The sequence below is a fragment of the Ochotona curzoniae genome, unplaced genomic scaffold (genome assembly GCF_017591425.1).
Source record: "Ochotona curzoniae isolate NIBS_2020 unplaced genomic scaffold, NIBS_Ocur_1.0 contig_430, whole genome shotgun sequence".
Classification (NCBI taxonomy): Eukaryota; Metazoa; Chordata; class Mammalia; order Lagomorpha; family Ochotonidae; genus Ochotona; species Ochotona curzoniae.
Window position 1 is genome coordinate 20163528 of NW_024466219.1, and position 22921 is coordinate 20186448.

At 44.6% G+C, this 22921-nt stretch overlaps 1 protein-coding gene across 2 annotated transcripts in view; it reads right to left on the minus strand.

Moving 5' to 3' along the window:
* LPGAT1 (lysophosphatidylglycerol acyltransferase 1) overlaps nucleotides 1-16388 on the minus strand; it is a 65213-nt gene extending 48825 nt beyond the window's left edge. Inside the window, exons 1-2 of one of the 2 annotated variants that reach the window (XM_040985632.1) lie at nucleotides 16193-16388; nucleotides 15064-15328 (exon numbers count right to left, since the gene is read on the minus strand). In XM_040985632.1, coding sequence (XP_040841566.1) covers nucleotides 15064-15328; nucleotides 16193-16321 — 394 coding nt within the window. In that variant the 5' untranslated portion in view covers nucleotides 16322-16388. The remainder of the gene's footprint in view (nucleotides 1-15063; nucleotides 15329-16192) is intronic. The other variant, XM_040985633.1, reaches the window with a different exon arrangement.
* Between the last annotated feature and the right edge of the window lie 6533 nt (nucleotides 16389-22921).

Here is a 22921-nt window from a genome sequence, read left to right on the forward strand (position 1 = left end):
ATGCACTTGGGATTCCTGACCTTCAAGCCCAAGATCAGGAATCAGGATTACAGAGGAACTGCTAAATAGATTTGCAGAGGAGACCATGGTGGCTGGATGATGGGCAAGAGTGGGGAAGAGTTTTTCGGGTTCAGACAGGCAGGGAGAAATCACCTGGGAAATAGAACAAAAACGAGCAAATGTTGGAGTGGCAGGACAGCGACGTTCCCTGGTGGCAGTTTGCAAGTGGACCAGACCATGGAGGCCCTGGACCTCTGGGTCTGCTTCCGCCCTTCGCAGACATGTCAACGATCTCCATGCACTGAGCACTGACAGGCACTCTCTCATCCAGTCCCCACCCAGACACACTAGTTAGCAAAGTTTTGTAAAGCACAACCCTAAATGGGTCAGAATCTAGATGGTTCTATCTTAAACACTAAGAAGCACATTTTAAAAGGAGCCTTCCCTTGCTATAAGCCTCTTGCAACAATCATTCCCTGTTCTTTCACAACAAACTCCTGGGACATTATTCACTATTGTTTCCTCTCCTGTTCATCACTCATCTCCATCCTGCGCTACAACCCAGTGTCCAAGTCTACCACCCCAATAAGGTTGCTTTTGCCAAGCACAACAAAAACTATACTGGCTCTCATCTTACAAGATGAAGACTCGGCTCTGCCTGAAGACAGTGTGGACTTGTGTGACGCCACCTTCTTGAGGCGGACATTCCTGCTACTGTCCCTTACCTGCTGCTCCTAAGTCTGTGCTGTTGGCTTCTCCGTGCGTTCCCAATGCTGCCTTGGTCCTGGGCCTCTTCACTCAGGATTTCAAGTTCCCAATTTCTCTCTCAGCTCACATTTCCCATCTGAGTTCCAGTTTACATATCCATGCCTACACTTCATGGCTCCACTTAGATGTTGCTCATCTATCCTATGCTAAAATCTTAAAATCTTGCCTCTGAGCCTTGTCCCTTCTCTGGGCAAGCCCAGAAACCCCAGGGGCATCCTATCACCTCCACCTTCACTGCATCCGCCTTGGTCAATCCCTAGCAGGTCCTGACGACTGTCTCGCCTGTGAAACCCTCCACTTGCTTCACTTCTTCCCAATTCCTTAGCCATCAACTCTAGGAAAAGTGTCTACAGATAAGGTGAAAACTGTCCAGAGAATCGTCTCTGTCTCTGTCTCTCTCATCCATTTCCACAAACCAGGCAGAGCACAGAATTACAAAGGAGAATCCAATTTCATTATTCTCTTGTTTAAAATCCTTCAGAAGTTTCATCCTAAGATAAATGTCACAATTCTTTTTTCGTACTCCAAGGCCTCCGAGGATTTGGCCTCACCTCTGCCCCTCCCCGTGACTCACGTGGCACGGCAGCCAAGCTGGCCTTCCCTTTGCCCCTCAACAAGACAAACACGGCGGCTCCTTCTCACTTCACTCGGCCAGTTCTGAAGCCTCAGGCCTGGGTCAAGGCAGCCATTCCTTGCTGCCCCGCCAAGTCTCCAGGTCAGTCCTTTGCTCCCTCTCAGATCCCCTGAACCTGTGACTCACACTGTCACTCACACTGATGCCACCTCCTGAAGCCCAGGAGCTGCGCTGTGTGGTCACCATGGACTCCCAGCCACTAGCATGATGACTTACACAGAGTAGGCACTCAAGTACCTTATGTTAGGATGGGGGACTGAAATAATTAGAACACAACAGCATATAAATCACTATGAAACATTTCCAAATGTATATACATACAATTTAAGTAGCTAACACTTTAGTTAGATTATGGCTTACATTATTTTTCTATCAATTTAAAGCAAGAACTCCATTGAGCTATGCACTCAATGACTAAGCTTGGATATCTTCAAACATATTTCCAAAATTTTCCCATGCACTAGTGTGTATTCATCTAGACATGCTTCTTTCCTATGGCTAGCAGAGCTGTTTTCCCAGACATAGCAAAAACAAAGACCATAATCACTTGCAGAGTACCAAACACCAGGCTAATCACTTCATGTCCAAGCTTCTGAGGAGGTAAACACCATAACCTCTGCTTTCACAGGATACAGCTGAGTCTCAGAGAATCAGGCAACTAGCTCAAAGTTCCCACAACTAGCAATTAGGGGTGGCAGGATCCAAGCTCAGACCAATTCACCGTCTAAGTGCTTTTCCAAAATACCACGTTACCATTAACATATGTATGTAACAGTACCTATTGTATGCTGAAAATACATCTGCACACAGTACCTGAGGCTTTAAAAAGATGATTATACTTTAAAAGAATTGCTCATCTCAGTCTCAGATACAAAAACCAATTGTATCCTGTCCATGTGAAGCAGTCTGCCAACAACCATCCCAAATGGCACCCTTATCCATGCAGTCTGGATTTGATTTTACCAAATGAATTTAGCTTTCAGCTAACTTTCTTCTCTGCAAGGACAGTAATTAACTCACGAAAATGAAACCATCATATTAGAAGGAAATGTGCATAACGACTTCTCTTCAGAAAGCTTTTCGTAGCTGCAATTTGAACATACAGATCTTATCAAACTTAACCATTTCCCCAAATCATCCATCAGAATAAAAACCACACCAAAAATTCTTTTTTGGTAAGAATTAATCTAAATCATATTCTCTGGCCTACTATTTTACATATCAATAACACTGCTAACTCCAAACACATATTAGATTAATCAACCACACAAGATACTACAACTAATGTCTGGACTTTTGGAGAGAGTAAACAAGACAGGATTCTTAATAAAGAACTCTTCATGAAACTTGTAACTAGTAAGCATTTTCTCAACATGCAAATAGGAGTCACTTAACCTAATTATGTATATTAACTTGTGAGAAGCACTGCACTGATTCAATACTTTTTAACACAAAACTTTAGGTTGTGTTTGTTTATTTGAAAATCAGAGTTACGGCGAAAAATGGCGACACAGAGACACAGCGAGTAAGACAGAGAGAAAGAGATCTTTCAGCCAGATTCACTCCCAAAATGGCCACAATGTCCAGTGGTAGGCCAGCATAAGGTCAGGGGCCAAGAGCTTCACCTGGGTCTCCCACATGTAGGTGCAGGGATCCAAGAACTTAGGCCACTCTCCTGTTTCCCAGGTACGTTAGCAGGGAGCTGGATCAGAAGTGGAATAGCTGAGTGTCAAACCAGTGCTCATATGGGATGCTAACACTGCAGGTAACAGCTAAACCTGCAATGCCAACACCAGTCTGCTCCCCCAACACATACCCAGTTTTTTAAAAAGATTTTAAAATTTTTATTGGAAAGGCAGATATAAAGAGAGAAGGAGAGATGGAGAAAGATTTTCATCTGCTGGTTCATACCCTAAGTAGTTGTAACAGCTGGAGCTAAGTCGCCGAAAGCCAGAAGCCAGAAACTTCCTCTTTGTTTCCCACCTGAGTGCAGGGTCCCAAGGTTTTGGGACCTCCACTACTGCTCTCCCAGGCCACAAGCAGGGAGCTGGATGGGAAGTGGAGCTGCTGGGACATGAACTGGCACCCATATGGGATTCCCGTGCATGCAAGGAGAGAATTTAGCCACTAGGCTATGACACCAGGCCCCCAAAACACTTTTTAAACTACAAAAGGATCATGAGTCTTTAAAGAATTAAAGTATACATAACAATTAAAATGTGCTATAAAACAATAGTAAGTAAGACAAGTACTGACATAAACACAGACTTGGATAGATCAATGGAATAGAATTCCAAGACCATAAATAAATCCATGCCTTTACAGTCAATTGATCTGTAACAAACATGCCAATTTCACTCTGTGTGGAAAAAGCAGTCTTTTCCACAAATGACACTAAGTCAGCTGGGTAACTACATGTTAAAGAGTGGAGACTGGGCCTTTACCTCATATTCTATAGAAAAACAAACCAACTCAAAACGGATTTAAGGACTAAATATGCAAGTGTATTAGCCTGTCTTTACTTGCAACAAATACTAAGGAAAGCTACTCATGAAGGAGGAAGGTTTACTCTGATTTGGAGGTTCACAGTCCAAGACTAGTTAACTCACAGGTATGTATGTATGAGGCAGGTAGGAGATGCTGGAACACATGCCTAGGCTGTTTTCACATGGAGGCTCACAGGGCAAACCCGGAAGGCACAGAGAGAACGGGAGTATGATTTTGTCTTGTACTACCAAACTTCTTGTGAAAAAGTACCTTCAGAGAGCAAACCCTTATTGGCTTAAGGCCTGCCAATAGGCCCATCTCCCAGATCAATCAAGCTTCCATGCACAATTCATAAGCTATTAACATTAACATAAGACTTTAGGGTTTAAACACCTACATGAATAGGAATATCAAGTCATGTTCAAACTAAACTCTTTAACAGAAGATATAGGTATAAATGTTACTACTTTGACTTACAAACGGCTTGGATAAGACACTATAAAGTAAATACAATCAGTGAAAAAGTTAAGTATGACCTAGACTCAGTGATTTTAGAAAGAACTCTAAAATAAAAGACAAATGATCCAATTAAAATGGGCAAGATATACAGATGGTCAATAAATAAATGAAAAGATCATAGTCATAAAGGAAACATACATCTAAAACACCTAGGATACTACTTCATACCACCTCAAATGGTTAAAACTAAAAATACAACAGGACAAACATTTCCCAAGCAGTTAAGTTGTCACTTCGGACGCCTACATTCTAATATCAGGTTCAAGTCCCAGCTTCACTCCCTGTTCCAGCATCCTGCTAATGCCAACACCAGGATGCAGCATGTGCTGCTCACCTGGTTGGGTCCTGTGCATCCACGTGCCTGGTTCTCTTGGGCTCTAGCTTTAGCCCCTGCTGGGGGCCACTGTGGATACTTGAGTGAACCAGTAAGTGGGAGCCGAATCCGCCTTTCTCCCTCTCCCTTAGCTCCCCTTCCCATTCAAATAAATAAAATTATAACAGAAACAACAAAGAAAAAATGGCAAATATCAATGAAAATGTGGAGAAACTAGAACATTCCCACATTGTTGGTGAGAACACACAATAGTGAAACTATTATGGAAAACACTTGGCAATTCTTCAAAAGTTACACACGGAATTAACACATGATCCAGCAGTTTGACTCTGAAGGCCAAGAGAACTGAAAACTTACACTTATACCAAAACTGCACAAGAATAAACATAGCAGTATTATTCAAATAACCAGAAAGTGGAACCAACCCAAATGTTCATCAACTAATGAATATGTAAACAAATGTAGCTCATTCATACAATGGAACATAACCCAGCCATAAAAAGGAATGAAGAAATGACACTTATTAAAAAAAAAAAACAGATGCATGCAGCAACATGTTGAGTGAGAGACACCAGGCACAAAAGCTCACATATTACTGATACTGTTTAGATGAAGTGTCCAGACCAAGCAAATCCATACAGACTAAACACAGATAGAGGTTGCTCAGGGCTAAGAGGAAGAACAACTAGGAAGTAAACAGTTAATGGGTTCATAGTTTCTATGGAAGGAGTTATGAAACATTCTGGAATGAGATAGGGTGATATATGAAAATTATGGTAATATATCAAAAAAATCTTGAATCACATGCTTTAAGATGGTGACTTTTTATGGAATATGAATTATGTACTTAACACTAAAGCTATAACTTAACATAGTTTGTCTTTTTATAATTCAGAAACATCTTGATGTAGTTAATTACAAATGCTTTCCTTTTAAAGTATCAAATAATGCAAAGTTATCATTAACAGCATAAGCAAATTATGTACCATGTAAATGGTTCATATGGTTTCTTAGTGTTCAATGAATAAAATGTTGAAGAAAGTGTCCTTCTAGCAAAATCTGATGAGGTTCACTAACTCTTAAGGAAAACAGGCCCAATGTCATGGTGAAGCAGGTAAACCTGCCACCAGCATCGCATACAGGAGCTGTCTCAAGTCACAGCTGCTCCACTTCCCACCCAGCTCCCTGCTAATGCGCCTGGGAGAGCAACACAAGGCCCTAAGCTCCAGTGCCACTGAGTATCCATGCAGGTGACCGGGATGAAGCTCTAAGCTCCTGGCTTCGGCAAGACCCTGGCATTTTGGCTGGCCATCTAGCGAGTGAACCAGTGGAGGGAAGACCTCTCCCTCTTTCTGGTGCTTTCAAATAAACACTTGGGTCATCTTCCGCTGCTTTCTTAGGCGCAGTTATCAGGGAGCCGGATTAGAAGTAGAGCAGCCTGTACTTAAACCAGTACCCATACAAGATGCCAACGTCTCAGGGTGGCCTTATTGGCTATGCCACATGCTAGCCCGAGAAATAACTATTTTGTAATGATATGGACTTAAGGTTACACTCTTAAGAATGTGGCACTCCACTAATAACTGCACAAAAAACTAGGTGAAACTTGAAATGGGATCTTGGGTGAGCTGGAGAACATTGGGCAGTTATACAGCAGTTCCAACAAATCGCAGCCAAGTAGGCACTCAGGCTCAGCACGACCAGGCTTCTACTTTCTCAAGAGCTGCTGAAACACACATTTTTTTTCATGTTTTATGAAATCTTTCTAATTTTGAAATGTTAGCAATTGATGTTTTCAAAGGCCAAACAAATGTAGCAGCTGCTGAGTGTGGTCCCTGGTTTGCAGACTGTGCTCAGTAAGCCCCAGTGTTAGAGCGGCAATGGGAAATCTGTGAAGTCATTCTGAAACAAGCTGGTGGCACTGGGGGTCCTCAGACGGGACCCTAGACAGCAGTCTTCGTGTCACATTCCATACGTGCGCCTGAGTGAAGCTTCAAAGCTACCATGCTTCTCCTATTCATTCTGACATTTTCTCCCTGTAGCCAAGTGAAAGCACAGTGGCAGTCTCGACTTGCAAGCCACGGGTAAGCAGTCCAAGAATCAGGGAAATCCTGGAGGCTACTTCTTGTTTTTAGATACATCTCAGGGAAAATCGATTAAACAGTAAAACTGGTCTTCATTTTACAACACTCAACTAAGAAGTTAGAAGGAGACAGAGCTGGGCCCAGCGCAGCAACCTAGTGGCTAAAGTCCTCACCTTGCATGAGTTGGAATCCCATATGGGTGCTGGTTCTAATCCTGGCTGCTCCACTTCCCATCTAGCTCCCTGCTTGTGGCCTGGGAAAGTAGTTGAGGACGGCCCAAAGCCTTGGGACCCTGCACCTGTCTAGGAGACCTAGAGGACACTCGTGGATCCTAGCTTCGGACTGGCTCAGCTCCAGCCATTGTGGCCACTTGGGGAGTGAACCAGCACATGGAAGATCTTTCCGTTTCTCCTTCTCTCAGTATATCTGCCTTTCCAATAAAAAGAATTTAAAAAAAAAAAAAGATGACAGAGTTGTTTGAACTATAACTGCATAGTTGAGGTCGAATCTTGTGTTGCACTTTCTGGTATGAACATGGCAGCCCTACATACATGAACTTCCCTGGAAAACACACAAAGCAATAAGGTAAAAGGGGAACACACACACCCTTTTCAGTAAACCCAGGAGAAAAAAATACATTAAAAACTCAGGCCCAGCACATTAGCCTGGTGGCTAGAGTCCTCGCCTTGCACACCCCAAGATCCCATGTGGGCACCAGTTTGTGTTCCAGAGGTCCCTGTAAGTAAGTTTTTCACTGTGGAATTTGTTTCCTTTGGTCAATTGTTCTGATATTTAGGAACGTTAAATTTGTATAGTATCATCAGTGTTTATTGATAGTCTATGAAACAAGGCAAAGTTCTTGTAAAAAAAAAAATCTCTCTCTCTTACCTGGTCTTTTGTCTCATAACCAATTTGAATCACCAGTATCTATTCACAGTAGTTGATCCATCTGTGTTATCATGCCTGCTCACACTTGTGCTACTCAATGTGTGAGCTTTAAAGTATCCTTTCACTGCTAGTTGTTTCATCAAGGTAATCAGTACATTCATTGCATGCCCCTCTTTTTTCCCTTCCATTTATGTTATTTGTGTTTATACAGCATTATAGCCTGTAGTATTTATGTCTTGTTTTATTATGCTTAGCTCCATCTGTTTTTGTCTTGATTCTTTAGCTAGTTGTATGTAAAGTTCAACCAAGCACTTTGGCAGAGTTTTTCCCAGTCATCCTTTCGTTGGCTCAATTGCATCCTTTAATAATTTCTTCATAAAGGTTCATGGGAAAAATGTGGAGATTACAACATTTTGAGAACTTTTTTATTGCTGTATATCTGAAGGAAAGTGTAAGAAGTTATAGAACTCTTGACTAACACTTGTTTTCTTGGGTAACGTACAGACGTACAAACGGCTTCTGGTATTAGATGTTACTATGGAAATGTGTGAAGCTGACTTGAATTTTTTTCTGATTATTAATAACAGCATGTTAAGCAGTTACTTGCAATCCCAGTATCCCACGTCTCATAGAGCTCTCTACAAAGCACCCAGCCACCCATGTGGGAGATCAGGATGGAGTTCTTGGCTTCTGCCTGACACCTTTGGGGAGTGACCCAGCAGATGGGAATGCTTGTTCTCTCTGCTTCTTTCTCTGTTTTTGTCACCCTGTCTTTCAAATAAACAGAAAAAGTAAAACATAATAGCCATCATGACAGAACATATTAAGTATGAATAAGTGCAAATGTATTCAATTCACAGAATGGTGAATGAGATTTTCAAATTGACAAATCAAGCAAAAACTTAACTCCACGCTATACATTAGAGACACATCTAAATCAAGGTTATTTAAATGTGGAAATAAAATGATATTATGCAAAGATATCAGGCAGATGTAAACAATACAGCAGGCATTGTTTCCTCCAGCTCGTTGGGACTCTGAAGCCACAGGTCTTAATCACACAAACACTGCAAATACTACCCTAGGCGCTTAGATAATAATGGAGGTGGGAGTGTGTGCAGGTAAAAATTTATACATATATATGTTTCTTAGAACTAGATTATTCAATTACAAATTATCTTTGAAATAACACTAGATTTCTTGGTTATAATATGACCTTTAGTGGATAATTTCCCATGTAAAAATCAAAACATTGTCCTGAAAAATCTTTTGGATTTATGTCAAGATCAGCTGTCAATACATCATTCAGTAACTGTCCATGCTGATGACGATCTGCTTTCAAGCACTTAAAAAGTAAAATTTTAGTGGAGTTGTTCTCCATCGAGGTGGCTAATTAAGAAAATGAAACTTAACAAAATGTCTAGTGTACTATAAATGTATGCACTGAAGCAACAATTTTTAACCTCTTACAGAAATCCATAGTTATGAAAGAGATGTTAAAGCTCTGAAAGAGATTTCATGCCTCAAAAACAGAAGGGCAAATGGACAGTAAAAATTAAGAAACATTCTAAGAACACTGTCAAAAGATCAATATTGGCTCTTTATAGAAATATATTTGCGGCAACATCAATTTAGTTAATGCTTAAGGGGAAGCAGCTGTGAAATCTGTTTCAATTTCAACATAACAAAAGGAAGGTGGATAATAATAGCACCAAAAATTGTTGTGAGCAACAAATGACTAACTGATGAAGTGAAATTTCAAATCCATTAACGTGAAGTACTTAGAACATTACTTGGCTTATGTTTAAAAGATATCAGCTAATGCTATTGTCATAGTTACAAAATTCAAACTTAACGCATTATTCATCTTAAATCTATTATAACTCCTGATGACACAGACGACACACCCATGGAGAACTATTTCTCTGATAGAAGAATGGAATTCAAACTCTCCTCTTTCCTAAACTCCCCATTCTACGGCTGCCACAATCTACCACTGATGTTCCCTTAGGAGCCTCTCCTCTCTCAGCCATGCTACAGCTCTGTCAGTGCTGGGTTCCTCACAGCAGGGATTAGCTCATGCGTGTCTTAACACCTCCAGGGCATCCACTGCCACACAATGTAGGAGCTCAAACAACAAACAAACAAGGTACTGCAGGAGATGATCCATGTATGCACCTGTAAAACACGAAGCTATGCAGGGTTTGTAATGTACATTGCAACCATCCTGAGATCCTTCAAGAAGGGTGGTAGCTAAGGATCTTCATTTGGGAGCAGCAAAGGCAGAATTCTTCCAGAAACAATTACTGAGCACTCTGTGAGCATCAAGCAGTAGGAGAACTTCTACTTTTCTACAAATGGCCCTGGGCACAGCGGAGAACAGAGAACAGAGATGCTAAAGCTGGATTGAGACTACTGACTCCAAAATTTTAAGTCTTTCCACAAAAATAATGCCTTTCAGATGTGGATTGCACTCAGAGGAAAAGGAATATATTTGTAGCACTACCTAGTATAGACACTCCTGGTTTTTGCTATAATTCTATTCCATTTCTTACTTTTTTACTTACTTGTGAGACAAAGAACCCAATGCACTGGTTCATTCCACCAGATATCTGCAATGGCCAAGACCGGGTCAGGTCAAAGTCAGAACCCAATTCACGCAGACTCAACTACATACGTCCAACTACATAGGTCATCACCTGTTGCGCCCCAGGATGAGCATCAGCAAGATGCTGACACTGAGAATGGAGTTATAACTCAAACTCAGGCACTATGACACAGGACATGGACAGCTTAGGCCCTAGGCTAAACATTCACTCCTATTTCACTTTGCAAAAATGTTCTTCTTAACACACAAAATCGGTGTTATGACTCAGAGGTTGGAAAATACTCTAGGGGTGAGTTTTTGCAGCTAAGATGCCGCATGGAACACCCACAACTCATATCCAAGTCCAGCTTCAAGAGAACATGCATCTCAGGAGGTAGCAGATGATGACTCAAAGAGCTGGGTCCCTGCCACCCTGTGGCAGATCTGGATTGAGCACACGTTTGGCCCGGTCCACACCGCCTGTTGTGGGGCTCTGGGGAGTGAATCAGCAGACGGAAGAGTTCTATCTCTGTCTCTTGCCTTTTAAACAAATTAAATAGAAGAAATACTGCTATAGAAGACATGCTTTTAAAGTTTTCTCTGAAATTTCAAGGTCAGATATAAATCCTAAAAATGTTTCTTACACAACAAAGCTGTATGCCAACAAAACTGTGGAATGCTACATACAACCATGACAGCTGTCATGTGGGCAGTGGGAAGTTATCCCACAGCCACCCCAAGTAAATATCCTAAGAAAAACAGGATTTGCTAAGCAGAAAACAGTTTGGCAACAAGTTTTTGGCACCTGGGTCCCTTTCAGCCAGGCTCCGTCCATAAAATTCTCTCCTTGCATAGAAATTTTGGAGCTTCCACTTAATGAGGATACTTTCAAATTATTCCATGTGAAGGGGCTTTAATAAAATGTGCTTGGATGACAATGATTTTATTGAAATGTATGAATGAAAATCAAGACAAACCAATTTAAAAATGTTTTAAACAAAATATCTGAAATGTGCCCTTCTTCGCTTCCATGGAGGGAGGAATCTGCTCCAGTGGCAAATAAAGCACCTAGTGAGGATTTCTGGTGAGGTTCTCCTACTGTCTGCTCTTAAAATACAAAGGAAAAGCAGAGTAAGGCTTCCTGTCACTATGGCACTTCCCATGATAGAAAGTGTGCTAAAAGTGACCACCACCACCTCAGGTCAGTTTTGAGTGTTCCTTCACAAAACGTGTTCCCCAGACAACACATCAAATTAGAAGTGGGGGCTGGCATTGTAGCACAGCAAGTGAAGCAGACGTCTGCAAATCCAGCATCCCATATAGGAATGCTGGTTCAAGGTCTGGCTGATCTACTTCCAGAAGGTCATGGAAGATGGCCCAAGAGCTTGGGGGTTTTTGATGCTCATGACAGACCAGGACAGAGTTTCTGGCTCCTGGGTTCAACCTGGCCAGGCCCTACCTGCTGGGTCATTTGGGAGTCCAGGAGGAAGATACGTATATGTATTCTTATCTTGTTCCCTTCTGTTCTGCCTTTCAAATAAATAAATTTTTTTCTAAAGATTTGTTTTCAATGGAAAGTAAGCTTTACATAGAGAATGAGAGACAGAGGTAAAGATTTGTTCACTGGTTCACTTCCCAAGTGGCCTCAACGGCTAGAGCTTAGTCAATCCGAAGCCAGGAGCCCTGAGCTTCTTCTGGGTCTCCCACACAGGTGCAGAGTCCCAAGGCCTTGGGCTGTCCTTGACTGCTTTCCCAGGCCATAAGCAGGGAGCTAGATGGGAAGCGGTGCCACCAGGATTAGAACCAGTATCCATATGGGATCCTGGTGCTTGTAAGGCAAGGTCTTTAGCCACTAGGTTACCATGCCAGGCCCTCAAATAAATAATTTAAAACAAATTTTTTTTTAAAGCCAAAACCAGGCAGAAGGACCAGCAAATTTCCTTTCCATCTTTTGTGTTCCAAGACAGTTCTTTGGCTCTGAAAATGCAAAGTACAAGAAAGTTTATTGAAGCTCTTGGACTTATTGACCTTGCCAGTAGCCATCCAAGAAACATGCCTTTGTTTAAAGGATTTATTTTTATAGAATTTAACTCAAATAAAGGAACAACTTTATATAATAAATCTTGCTGTCTCTCTAAAGGAAGTTGGTTTAGAATTAGAGAAAAATATTCTTTTCCTTAACAGCAACAACAACAACAAAAAAAAACAGAGTGGAGGATAGAGGAAAAAATCATACTAGTTTTATCAGCTCTGGCCAACAGAACTTTCTGTGATGGTGCAAGCATTGGACATCTGCTTTGTGCAATGCTGTGACCACTGGCCACACCACACTGAGCTCCAAAAATGTGGCTGTTATAACTGAGAAACTGAATTTTCAACTTGATGTCATTTGTATTCATGTCCATCTCCATAGTCACATGTAGCTTGTGACTACCATACGGGGCAATGTCAGTTAGGTAATCCACACGAATCCTCAACACCAGGGTGGAAGAACTGACTGGTCTCACACCAAATGTCACTTGAAAAAACTACATTCTACACCCAATATTCAATTTTCAGCCTCCTAATTAATATTGACAGCTTTGTCAAAGGCTTTTCAGCAGAATTTTTGGCCATTTTTACTGTAAAGCATGAACATGCTAACTCCGCTGAGCAGAATCCTTTGACAGCAGGCAAGTTTCCATCTGTGACATTCACACATTGGAAACGAAAAAAAAAAAAAACTGCTTTGATAAGCCCACTCTATCCTTGACACAAAGAGGAAAAATGAAATACAAACACAAAGGCCACTGCAAACCCTGAAATTCTTTCGTGCACACACCTGCTCACGCAGCCTTCCTGAGGTTTTCATCAAAATGTACTCCTTCCCTTTTCTGACCTCTTGGCTGTGTTCTTTTATGATCAGACCCCACCCAGACGCACTAACTCAAATATTCCACCTATGGGAAAACAACGTAAGATATGAGTATATATGTTAAAGTAGCCAATATTTAAAAGGAGATAAATGATCAATTTGTCAAGATGCAACAGCCTGCAGAAGAGCAGATGGTTCAGAAAGACTAAAATATGCAGATGAAGCTTCGACCACTTTCCAAGCAGGTAGCAAAAGAAATCACACACTTGTACAGTCACGAAGAGACAGACTCCTCCAAGAAGATATGCTTAAAGATACACCACAGCCACGTGAAAAACATAGGATTCACAACATCCAGCACCCCGACCTCACTCCTTACAACCCCAAGGTCAACACCAATTTTTATTCTTCTCAACATGTTACCACTGACATGTAAAAATTACACACACCAGCACCAACATCTGAATGATTTCACTATGAACTTCCAGAACCCATTTCTAAAAACATACTTAAGGAATCCGCATAGAGAATCAAGCCACTGCCAACACATGGCTCACAGGACACCACACTGCGCTAAGGCAGCAGGGCAGCTCCAGGACCAATCCGGCACCACAAGCTAGAACTTCCTCTTTTTTTTTTTTTGCTATTCCTGCTACTGCTTCCACCAGCTCCTAAAAAAAAAAAAAAATCAACCTAAAAAAGAAGCTTACCTATAGTATCCCAAAGGGCACTAGAATTTCAACAAGACACAGGATACAGAAGCAAGGCACATACCTCCCATGGGTTTCAGTCCTTGCAGAATAAGAAATGACATTGCTGGAATGAGAGAGAGCCCTGCGAAGCAAGCCTGTGGCATTCCACAAAGCTGGGTGCTGGCAGCTCTGTTCAGGTAAGAGGAAAAATTGCAGTGCTGGCCTGGGTAGAGAAGACCGAGACCTCAAGATGCTCACCCTGAACTTGGGACTCTCCTAAGCCATGACCTAGAGGCTCTCCTGAGCGCAGCATCTGTAGCATGCTAAGGTACCCAACAACCAGCTCCCAGTTTCTGAGATAAAACACTCCACATCTGACAAGGGCCGGACACCCCAGTGCTATTCTCATTATCCTCATCCTTACAGGAGAAGAGGACAATGAATAAAATAAAGAATTCGGCATTTTCACAACCCAGGCCTAAGTTCTCAAAGTACAAAAGCTTTATAAATAAAAAACCAAGGCTATTTCCCATTGAGTTCTATAAAAGTCCACCTCAGAGCAGTGTTACTACCGCTTCCCTAAGGGCAACTTAAACAGAGCAATACAAATCTACTTAAGGACACTCAGAAGATAAATTAGCTTTAACAGATAGTTTAATACTCTCAGATTTACAAGAGAAAACATAGGTTCTAGAAAGCAAAAGAAACAGACATAGCAGAAAAGAAAGCCTTTTTGGGGGGGGGGGGTCCTGGCTTCAAACATTAACACAGTACAATGTCACACTAAGTGGAAAATAAACCGAATAAACCATCTTAGCACATAGATGCCCCATTTTGCGAAATCCCACACTACTGTAGGCTCAGTATCTTACATATCTCTTCTTTGTAAGCCCTCAAGTCTTAAATAACACACTCCTTTTCCTGTGTTAAGAGCTGCTGCAGGCCAATTTTAACAACTGAATATCAACTGCATTCAAAACATTATTTTAAGGGGTTTGTCATACATGGTTATGAAATTATACTTCTGAAACCATCATGCTTCCTAATGAAGACCCTGAAGGGAAGAGCCAATCAGACAGTTTCCTATTTTTTTCCATAGTCAAAGCGTAACAGCATCCTCAACCCAAAGTGTGACACACATCCATCCACCGCCCCCGATTTAAGCATAACATGGCCCATCTGCTCCCACCACGCAGCTACCCCAGCGGACTCTCACCTGTGTATCCAGCATACCATCCCCACGAGGCCACCATTCCTAAGAGCCATTTGTACATGATTCCTTCAATATACCAGAACTGCTTACTGTCCAGCACTCGCAGGGGCTGCAGGATAATCACATAGCAGATGTAGGAAGGAATGGCGACTAGGTTGTTGGCCACCATGAAGGCAAACCTCATCAGAGCTTTCACCAAGATCCAGCCCAGCCAGGGAGCCTCTTCCACAGTCACAGCCATTGTCACCTGAGAGTCCGTCCTGCCTGTCTGGGGTGAAAGGAACAATTCCTTAAAAAGAAAATAGAAACATGATTCCAAAGTACCTAAATAGTCACTAGCAGGAAGTGGCCTCCAGCGCAGAGGGTCTGAGGCGCTGCGGCCAGGGGAGACTCCAGAGGGGGACAGCGGGCGAGGCAGCAGCAGCACAAGGTCACTGCACCGGACTTATGTCCCAACACATGCAGCAAACAAGACCGTTCCCACTCCCGGAGCGGTCGCACAGCCCTCCCCGCAGTCGTCCAGGTGGACTTGGAGGAAGAAAGAAAAAAATGGACTCGCTCGCCTCAGGCACCTTTAGTGTGCCAAACTGGTGACACGCGCGAAGCGTCCGATCCAGGGACCTCCGGATCGGATTTGCAGGACACCACGGACCCAGGGCTCACCGCGGCCACCATTCCCGCACATTGATTCATTCCTTTAAAAAGGTGTCTCACGCGCACCCAGCGAGGAGTTAGCTCAAAATTCTCCTATGCAATTTGGGGTCTGGGTTCCTTTCCGTTGCTGCTGTTTTTAAAGGGGGAGGAAATAAAAGGAGCGGGGGCCCAGCAAGATAGCATGAAAGGTGAGGGCAGAAAAGGAGGGGGGAGGTCAATAATAAGACAAAAAAGGAGAAAGGACAGGAATATAGGGGGAGGGGAGCAAAAGCCCGCGGAGGTAAAAGGCAACGGGGCCAGTAATGAAGGGAATGAGCCCTCCGGCCGGCGGGTGATGCTGGAAGAAGCCAGGGGATGATGGAAGAAGCACGGGGGGAAAGAGACGACGGAGGCCTCGGGGCGGGTGGGGCCGAGCAGCGGTTTCCGCGAATGTGGAAGGGGTCAGGGCGGCGGGCGCGGCCCGCGCTCCGGGGCTCACCTCAGCCGGCGCGGACGGCGAGCGGCGGCAGAGCGCGGGGACGAGCGAAGCCGGGGACCCGCGTTCCGGGGCGCGGGGCGGGGCGGCGGCGGCGGCGGCGGGTGTCCCCGGCCAAGGGGTCGCGGTCATGGACGCGGCGGCGGCGGCGGCAGCGGCGGCGCGAGACGCGGCGCGAGCGAGCGCACGGGCGCCCTACTCCCCTCGCGGCTGCCTGCGGACGGAGGGACGGCGAGGACTCAGAGGCCGGACCTGTCACCGGGGCGGGGCCGGGGAGGCGGGCGGATGCCCCGCGCCCCCGCCTCCTCCCCGGGGCCTACCGCGCCCTCATCCCTCAGGCCCGCGCCGCCGCCTCCTCCCGGGGCCACGCGACGACCACGACGACTCGCCTTTCCCTCCACCCCCCGAGCCCGGCCCCCACCACCGCTCCCGGGCCTGCGTCCGCCGAGCCGGAGGTTACCTCGGGCTGGCCCAGCCCGGGCCGGGGCTGCGGGAGCTGGAGGAGCCGGAAGAATGCATGGCCGGCGGCGGGGCCAGCGGAAGGAGGCGGCGGCGGGCTGCGGCTCCGCTCCCGCTGCGGCGCGGGCCGCGCCGGCTCCCAAGCGGTGCGGAGACTCGGTGTCCCCCCCGCTGGCCCGGCCGCGTTCGCCCCGGCTGGCGGGGAGGGGCGCGGGAGGAAGCGGCGGGAGTCGGGACTGCGGCGTAGCCGCCCCCAGAGCGCCCTCTAATGAAGGTGCGGCCGCCACCGCCTCCCGCCTCCCGGACCCCACTCGCCTGCGGGTCACGGCCCGCGGGGCTAATTGGCCGTTAGGCCCGGACCGAACCTGAGGCAGAACCGAGGATAAGGGCCTTTCGGAATGGTTGAGAAGTCAACACCCGCCCTTACACCGCGTGAGGCGTGCTCGGGTTCATAGGGAGAACCCCCTTTGAGTCCAAACGGTCGCTCTTCATTGTTAGGGCTCCTCTGCCCAAACGCGAACGGAGGGGTGCCCTTGAAGACCGAGGTGTCTTCCGTCCATTCCTAATGAAACTCAGGTGCACTCACGGCTTTTCCGCCGCACCTCACCGGAGTGTTAGGATCCAGAGTTTTAAATCAATTCAAGCGCCAGAGCTCTTGTTGCTGGAAAGCACCTGGAACGTAACTGGCAATTGTGCTTTCCCATCCACCACCACCCCTCCCCTGGGAATCCAGTTCTGCGTGGAGAGACCGAAATCAGGTTGGTCAAGGGGGGGGGGGGGACTGCTCTAAGTGCGTGACCTTGATAAAGTGCCCCCTGACCAGTGGCCGCGGGGCAGCCCTGAGCACGGCCACCCGGGGCTCTGCAGCTGGGTTCTGGTTCAAACTGGACCACTTGAAGGAAATGAGAGAAAATAGCCCAATGGCTCACTCATTTGCACAACCTCAAATGGCCTACATTTCTGCTCTAAGAAACGCAGTCTACAAAACCTCTGTCCTTAGTAATATTTGTAGAGTGGGGAGTAGGGGGAGGGGATTTAGGTCATTTTTTTTCATTTGTCCCTAGAGAACTGTAATACCAATATTTTTCATCAAAATGCCACTTATCCTGGTTGCTTTGAAAAGTTATTTCTCTCCAGTGCCTCTTCTGCCCACATGCCACATGAAAGAATATTTTCTATTCCCTTTCCCATTGGTGGTAAGGAACTGCTGGGGCTCTTATGAAAAAGTACATGGAAGGGCCCGGCGTGGTGGCGCAAGTGGTTAAAGGTCCTCGCCTTGCACCCCCGGGATCCCATGTGGGCGCCGGTTCTATCCCAGCAGCCCCGCTTCCCTTCCAGCTCCCTGCTTGTGGCCTGGGAAAGCAGTCAAGGACGGCCCAAAGCTTTGGGACCCTGCACCCGCGTGGGAGACCCGGAAGAGGCTCCTGGCTTCGGATCGGCATAGTATCGGCCCGTTGCGCTCACTTGGGGAGTGAATCATCGGACGGAAGATCTTCCTCTCTGTCTCTCCTCTCTGTATATCTGCCTTTCCAATGAAAAAATAATAAAAATAAATCTTTAAAAAAAAAAAAAAGTACATGGAAAATGCACCTTATCTTTCAATCCCATTTTCCATGAACTTCTCTTGAAGTCCTCTTGTAAATGAACGCCAGGGCCTATCTGAAGTACTTATTAGAATCCCCTCCATTGGATTTTTTTTTCTATCTATGTCATTCATGTATTCCATTGGTGTTGCATCAATTATCATTATATGGTTCATTTTAATGTAAATGCTTAAAAAGTTATGTCCTGTCCGTGTATGCTCTACTGATGTATGGCAAATGGGAAAGCTGGATATGGTCATTCTAGTCCTTGCTTCCCTTCTGCTAATTTAGGTGTCAATGTAATAGGATCTTTGGATAAGTCTCTTGAGAGAAATCATTTTTCTCTTGTTTAGGCCATGCCATTATATCCCTCAGTAGGATAGGTGAGGCCCATACTTCTTTTGAGAATCAAGAGTGAACTCCCCTAAGGAATCCATTTGTTTCATCCTATTCAGCTTTCCCACATGCTGTGTGAAAACTGGCGGCCACCTGGAAAGAGAGAGCCTACAGTGCAGTTGACACATGGCTCCTGGTTCCCAAAACATCTGCCGGCACACCAGATGCACCAGCACTTGATGAGATGCAGTTAGTCCCAGTCAGCCAGGCCCCGGAAAGTCAGATTGGGCAGGACCCAGGTTGAGTGTGCAAAAGCATTGCTTGGGACAGATTCTTAAACTTCATACCAGAGCATTTTCATATGCCAGGTTGTGTGGGTCTGGGAACTTGCTTTTTGTTTGTTTGATAAAGTTTCAAAGGTGATGCCCATACAGGCATTGGGCAGGCCTTGCCTTAAGTGATCTTGATCTAAAAATATTCTGACATGATCACATCCTTTTCTAGAAAGTGCATTATTTTATTTTATGTTATTTTTATTTTATGTTATTTTATTTTACTTCAGTTTATTTGGGGAGGTAACAAAGTAGGATCCTATTTTTCAGTGTTTATTTTCACCTACTTCAAAGGCAGAACTGCAGAAAGGTAAAGAGAGACATCTTCCATCTGCTGGTTCACTCCCTTAAATACATGCGGCAGCTAGGCTGAGGCCAGGCCCTGGACTCAGTCTGGACAGGGACAGCGACCCAGGTACTTGAGCCATCACCTGCTCATGCCCAGGGTGTGCATTAGCAAGAGGCTGGGCCTGCAACAGCGGTGGACTGGATCCCAGGCACAGTGCCACAACATCTGTTCACCATCTTTTTCTGTAAGGATGCATGTCCCATTGGATTAAGAGTCACAGTAACAACACTATTTTTAACTTAATTATTTACAGTCCTATCTCCCAATGTAGTCATATTCTGAGATTAGGATTCAGTATAGATTTGGGGGCACACCATGCGGTCATAATTTCATCATACTTTTTACTCTGCAGAATTCTGCCATGTTAGTTAGTAGCTCTTCCTAGAAGGAGTATGGAAGCTGTAATCTCTCTGATCATCTCAGTTGTTTTCTTGACCAGCTCCAACCTCAATTAACTTTTCTTGAGGCTCAGCAATCAGTGCAACACATCATGTTCTAGGTGTGTGTGTGCCCTCGTCTTGTGCCAAGGGATGTAGGGGCAGTTGACTTTCCAACGTTGGTAGCACACTCAGTTTTAAGAGAGCTCAGCACCCGTGAAGCATCAGGAACTGCATATGGGCTGATGTCAGGAAATGCTCCCAAAGGATGCTTCTATTTATTACTTGGAGAGTTCATTTGATTGGTTCATGCTGTGTTTTTTCACCTCATCTCTGTTACCTTCCTCTTGTCTATACAACTTCTCTGCCCCATTGCCTTTTAGCGTCTTAGGCAGCCTCCTGCAGTTTTTCTGTGGCATAAATTCTACAGGCAGACAGGTGTCTACGTACTCTCAGTGAACTACAAGGAAGCTGAGACTGCCAGTCCTTCAGGGCAAGACAGATCTGAAGACAGTAAGGATCTTCGTCAGTGACTACTTAGGTTCTAGTCTCCTATCCTACTTTGCAGCCATCTTGATCAGCACATCGGCATGCAATCAAGTGTCTCACAGCCTTTATGTACACCCTTGGGGGGTGGGGTGTGGAAATGGAAAACAGACCCCATCCCATAGCCACAGGTGACATGGTTTCTGCTTTGAAAATCCATATTGGAACCACAAGAGAGTTGGTCCTTTGAAAGACAAATAAAAATTCTTGCATTTCCAGGAGTCTCCAGACATTTGAAAGCATTCTAACCACAACACCTTAGAAGGCTTAATTCTACCCATCTGGTCCCTATCCGGACAACAAATTAGGTTATAACCAGGGAGGGGCCCCTGGATAGTAACATATTCCCCTGGGCCCTCTCATTTTCCTGGTGGCAATTATAGAGACATTTCACTTACCTGGGCTGAGTTCTGTGAACTATTTCCTCTCTGGGGGAACCCTACCTACAGCATCACAGATGTACAGTGACTTGGCACAGCTCTGCCTCCCACACACCTCTGGGATACAGTGGCAGGCTAGGAACCCACAGTCTGCTAGAGCAGGCCCTTTGACTGTTGTCAGTTTAATGTCAAACAAAAAGAGGAACTAAACGTTTTCTTCTAAATTCAAATCAGTAACCATTTTATATAAAACATGCTGGACTTATAACCTTAAAGTCTTTTAAATGAGGTCAGTCAGATCATCAAAGCTTGATTGCAACTGTCTTTAAGGCATTTCAGCAACTTTTCTTACTAACGGAATGGACCCTCAACAGTGTTCTGAGGTGAGCAAGCCGTCCTCTCCATGTACCTCTCTTGCTCAGCTCATTTCCCTTTCCTCCTCTGAAGACTAAAATTATTCTGAGGTAGCGAAGTGGAGGGTGGCATTGCGATGAGCCAATTAAGGTCTGCTTGGAACACCAACTTTCCACATCAGAGTGCCTGGTTCCAGTGCCGGCTACTGTATGCTTCAGATCCAGCCCCCTGCTAATGCAGCAGAGAGGTAGCAGATGATGGCCCAAGTAGTCGGGGTCCTGTCGCCTCCCTGGGAAAATGAAGTGGAGCTCCTGGCTCCAGACTTCAGCCAGGCTGTGTAGGCATTTAGAGAGTAAAGGGCTAGATGGAAGACTGAGCTCCCTTCTGTCACTCTGTATTTGCAATACAAATAAATAAGTCTTTAAGATAAGATAGAATAAAATAATCCCTGGGTTCCGAAGGGCCTCAGGTTCCTCTCTTATCCCCAGCAGACAAGACTCCCGGCTAGAACCTCCTTTCTCACCTGTCCACTATTGCATTTCTTTGGCTTGGCTTTGTCTCACTGAACTGATGTGGTACAGCTAATCCATGCAGAGGGGCTTATGGCCACAAATGGTGTTCTCGCTGCCTCTAGTGTTGACATTTCACAAAGGAATTCTCAAAAGCCCTGAAGCCTTTGCACACTTGTATTGATAGTCTCAGTACTACAATGGATTAATATATTTGTAAGATGTTTTGGGGAAGAATATTTCAGAACCTTCCTCTGCTCTTCAGACCTACTAAATCACATGGTATACCATGAAAAAGACAAGTCCAGGTTTCAGACAGTGTTTTCCTAACTTAAAGAAACAAGATAATGGCATGTTGTTATGTCAAAATTCTGATCACTACAGATACTTGTTGATGACTTCTGATATTTCAGGGCATGTTCTCAAAGTTTCATGTGCACGAAGTCACGTTCTTTTCACAATGACTTGTTAAGGATCACATCGTTGTGCATTCACATTTGCAAATGGCAAGATGAAGCAGCTTGTCCCAGGTGTCTCGGCTAGCAAATGGCAGAGGAGGGGCTTGGTCCCCAGACCACTCAAGGCCTATTGCTGTCTCCGTTTCGCTCTCCTACCCACAATCCCATCATCCCCTGGTACATGAGCTACCTTTGAGTATTCCCCATGGGGAAAGATGTGCTGTGTGGCTTCACACACCCTAGCTCGGGGCGGGGCTCAAGTCCTGGTGCAGGTGCGTCTGATCTCAGATGTAGCTGAGATGTGAAAGATCCAGACTCACCCCCCTTCAGGATTCACTGTTATCTTTGGACCTAGCCCTCTGTTGAAGTGTTTATATGAACACAACTGCCAGTGTGTTTCAATTCCAGGGAGTTTGTGGAGACTGGAGGTTTCATATCATTTAGTTTTCATTACTGCTTCCCCAGCATCTAGCTTAGCATCTAATGGGCAATAGGCAACATTCTTTTGGATTTGATTTTTCTTTACTTTACTCAACCTGATTGCTTTTCACTTTTTTTAACAATAGGATAGTTTGAACAATGATGTCATCACTTAAACGATGGTCAAAGAAGTAATGCTGCTAATACTTTTGCAAATTTATTTCAATCTTTTCTAAATAATTCTTGCAGTAATGTTCAGTGGTTAGACATACATCAGCTGAATAACTAACTACACAAATACTCCATTTGTTATTGAAATCCCTCTGCTCTTCTCAAGCTATAATTTACCTCTGTGTCAGATAATATAACCATAGTATTTTTCTTAACGTACTATTTTTTAACAGTTCATTTTTTGTCCCTAATTTTGACATTCCATTTCTATGTTCAGTTCAATGAATTTGAATGTCTCTATTTGGTTTACTTCAAAATCTTCTCTACCTGTATCCTCACTCATTATTCTAGAACTTAACCTGATTCCTCACTTATTATTCTAGAATTTATAAACCAATGAGCCATATGCCTCATTTAGGCTTAGGTGGGCAAAGCTGGCACTGCCAGGCAGCCAGTTG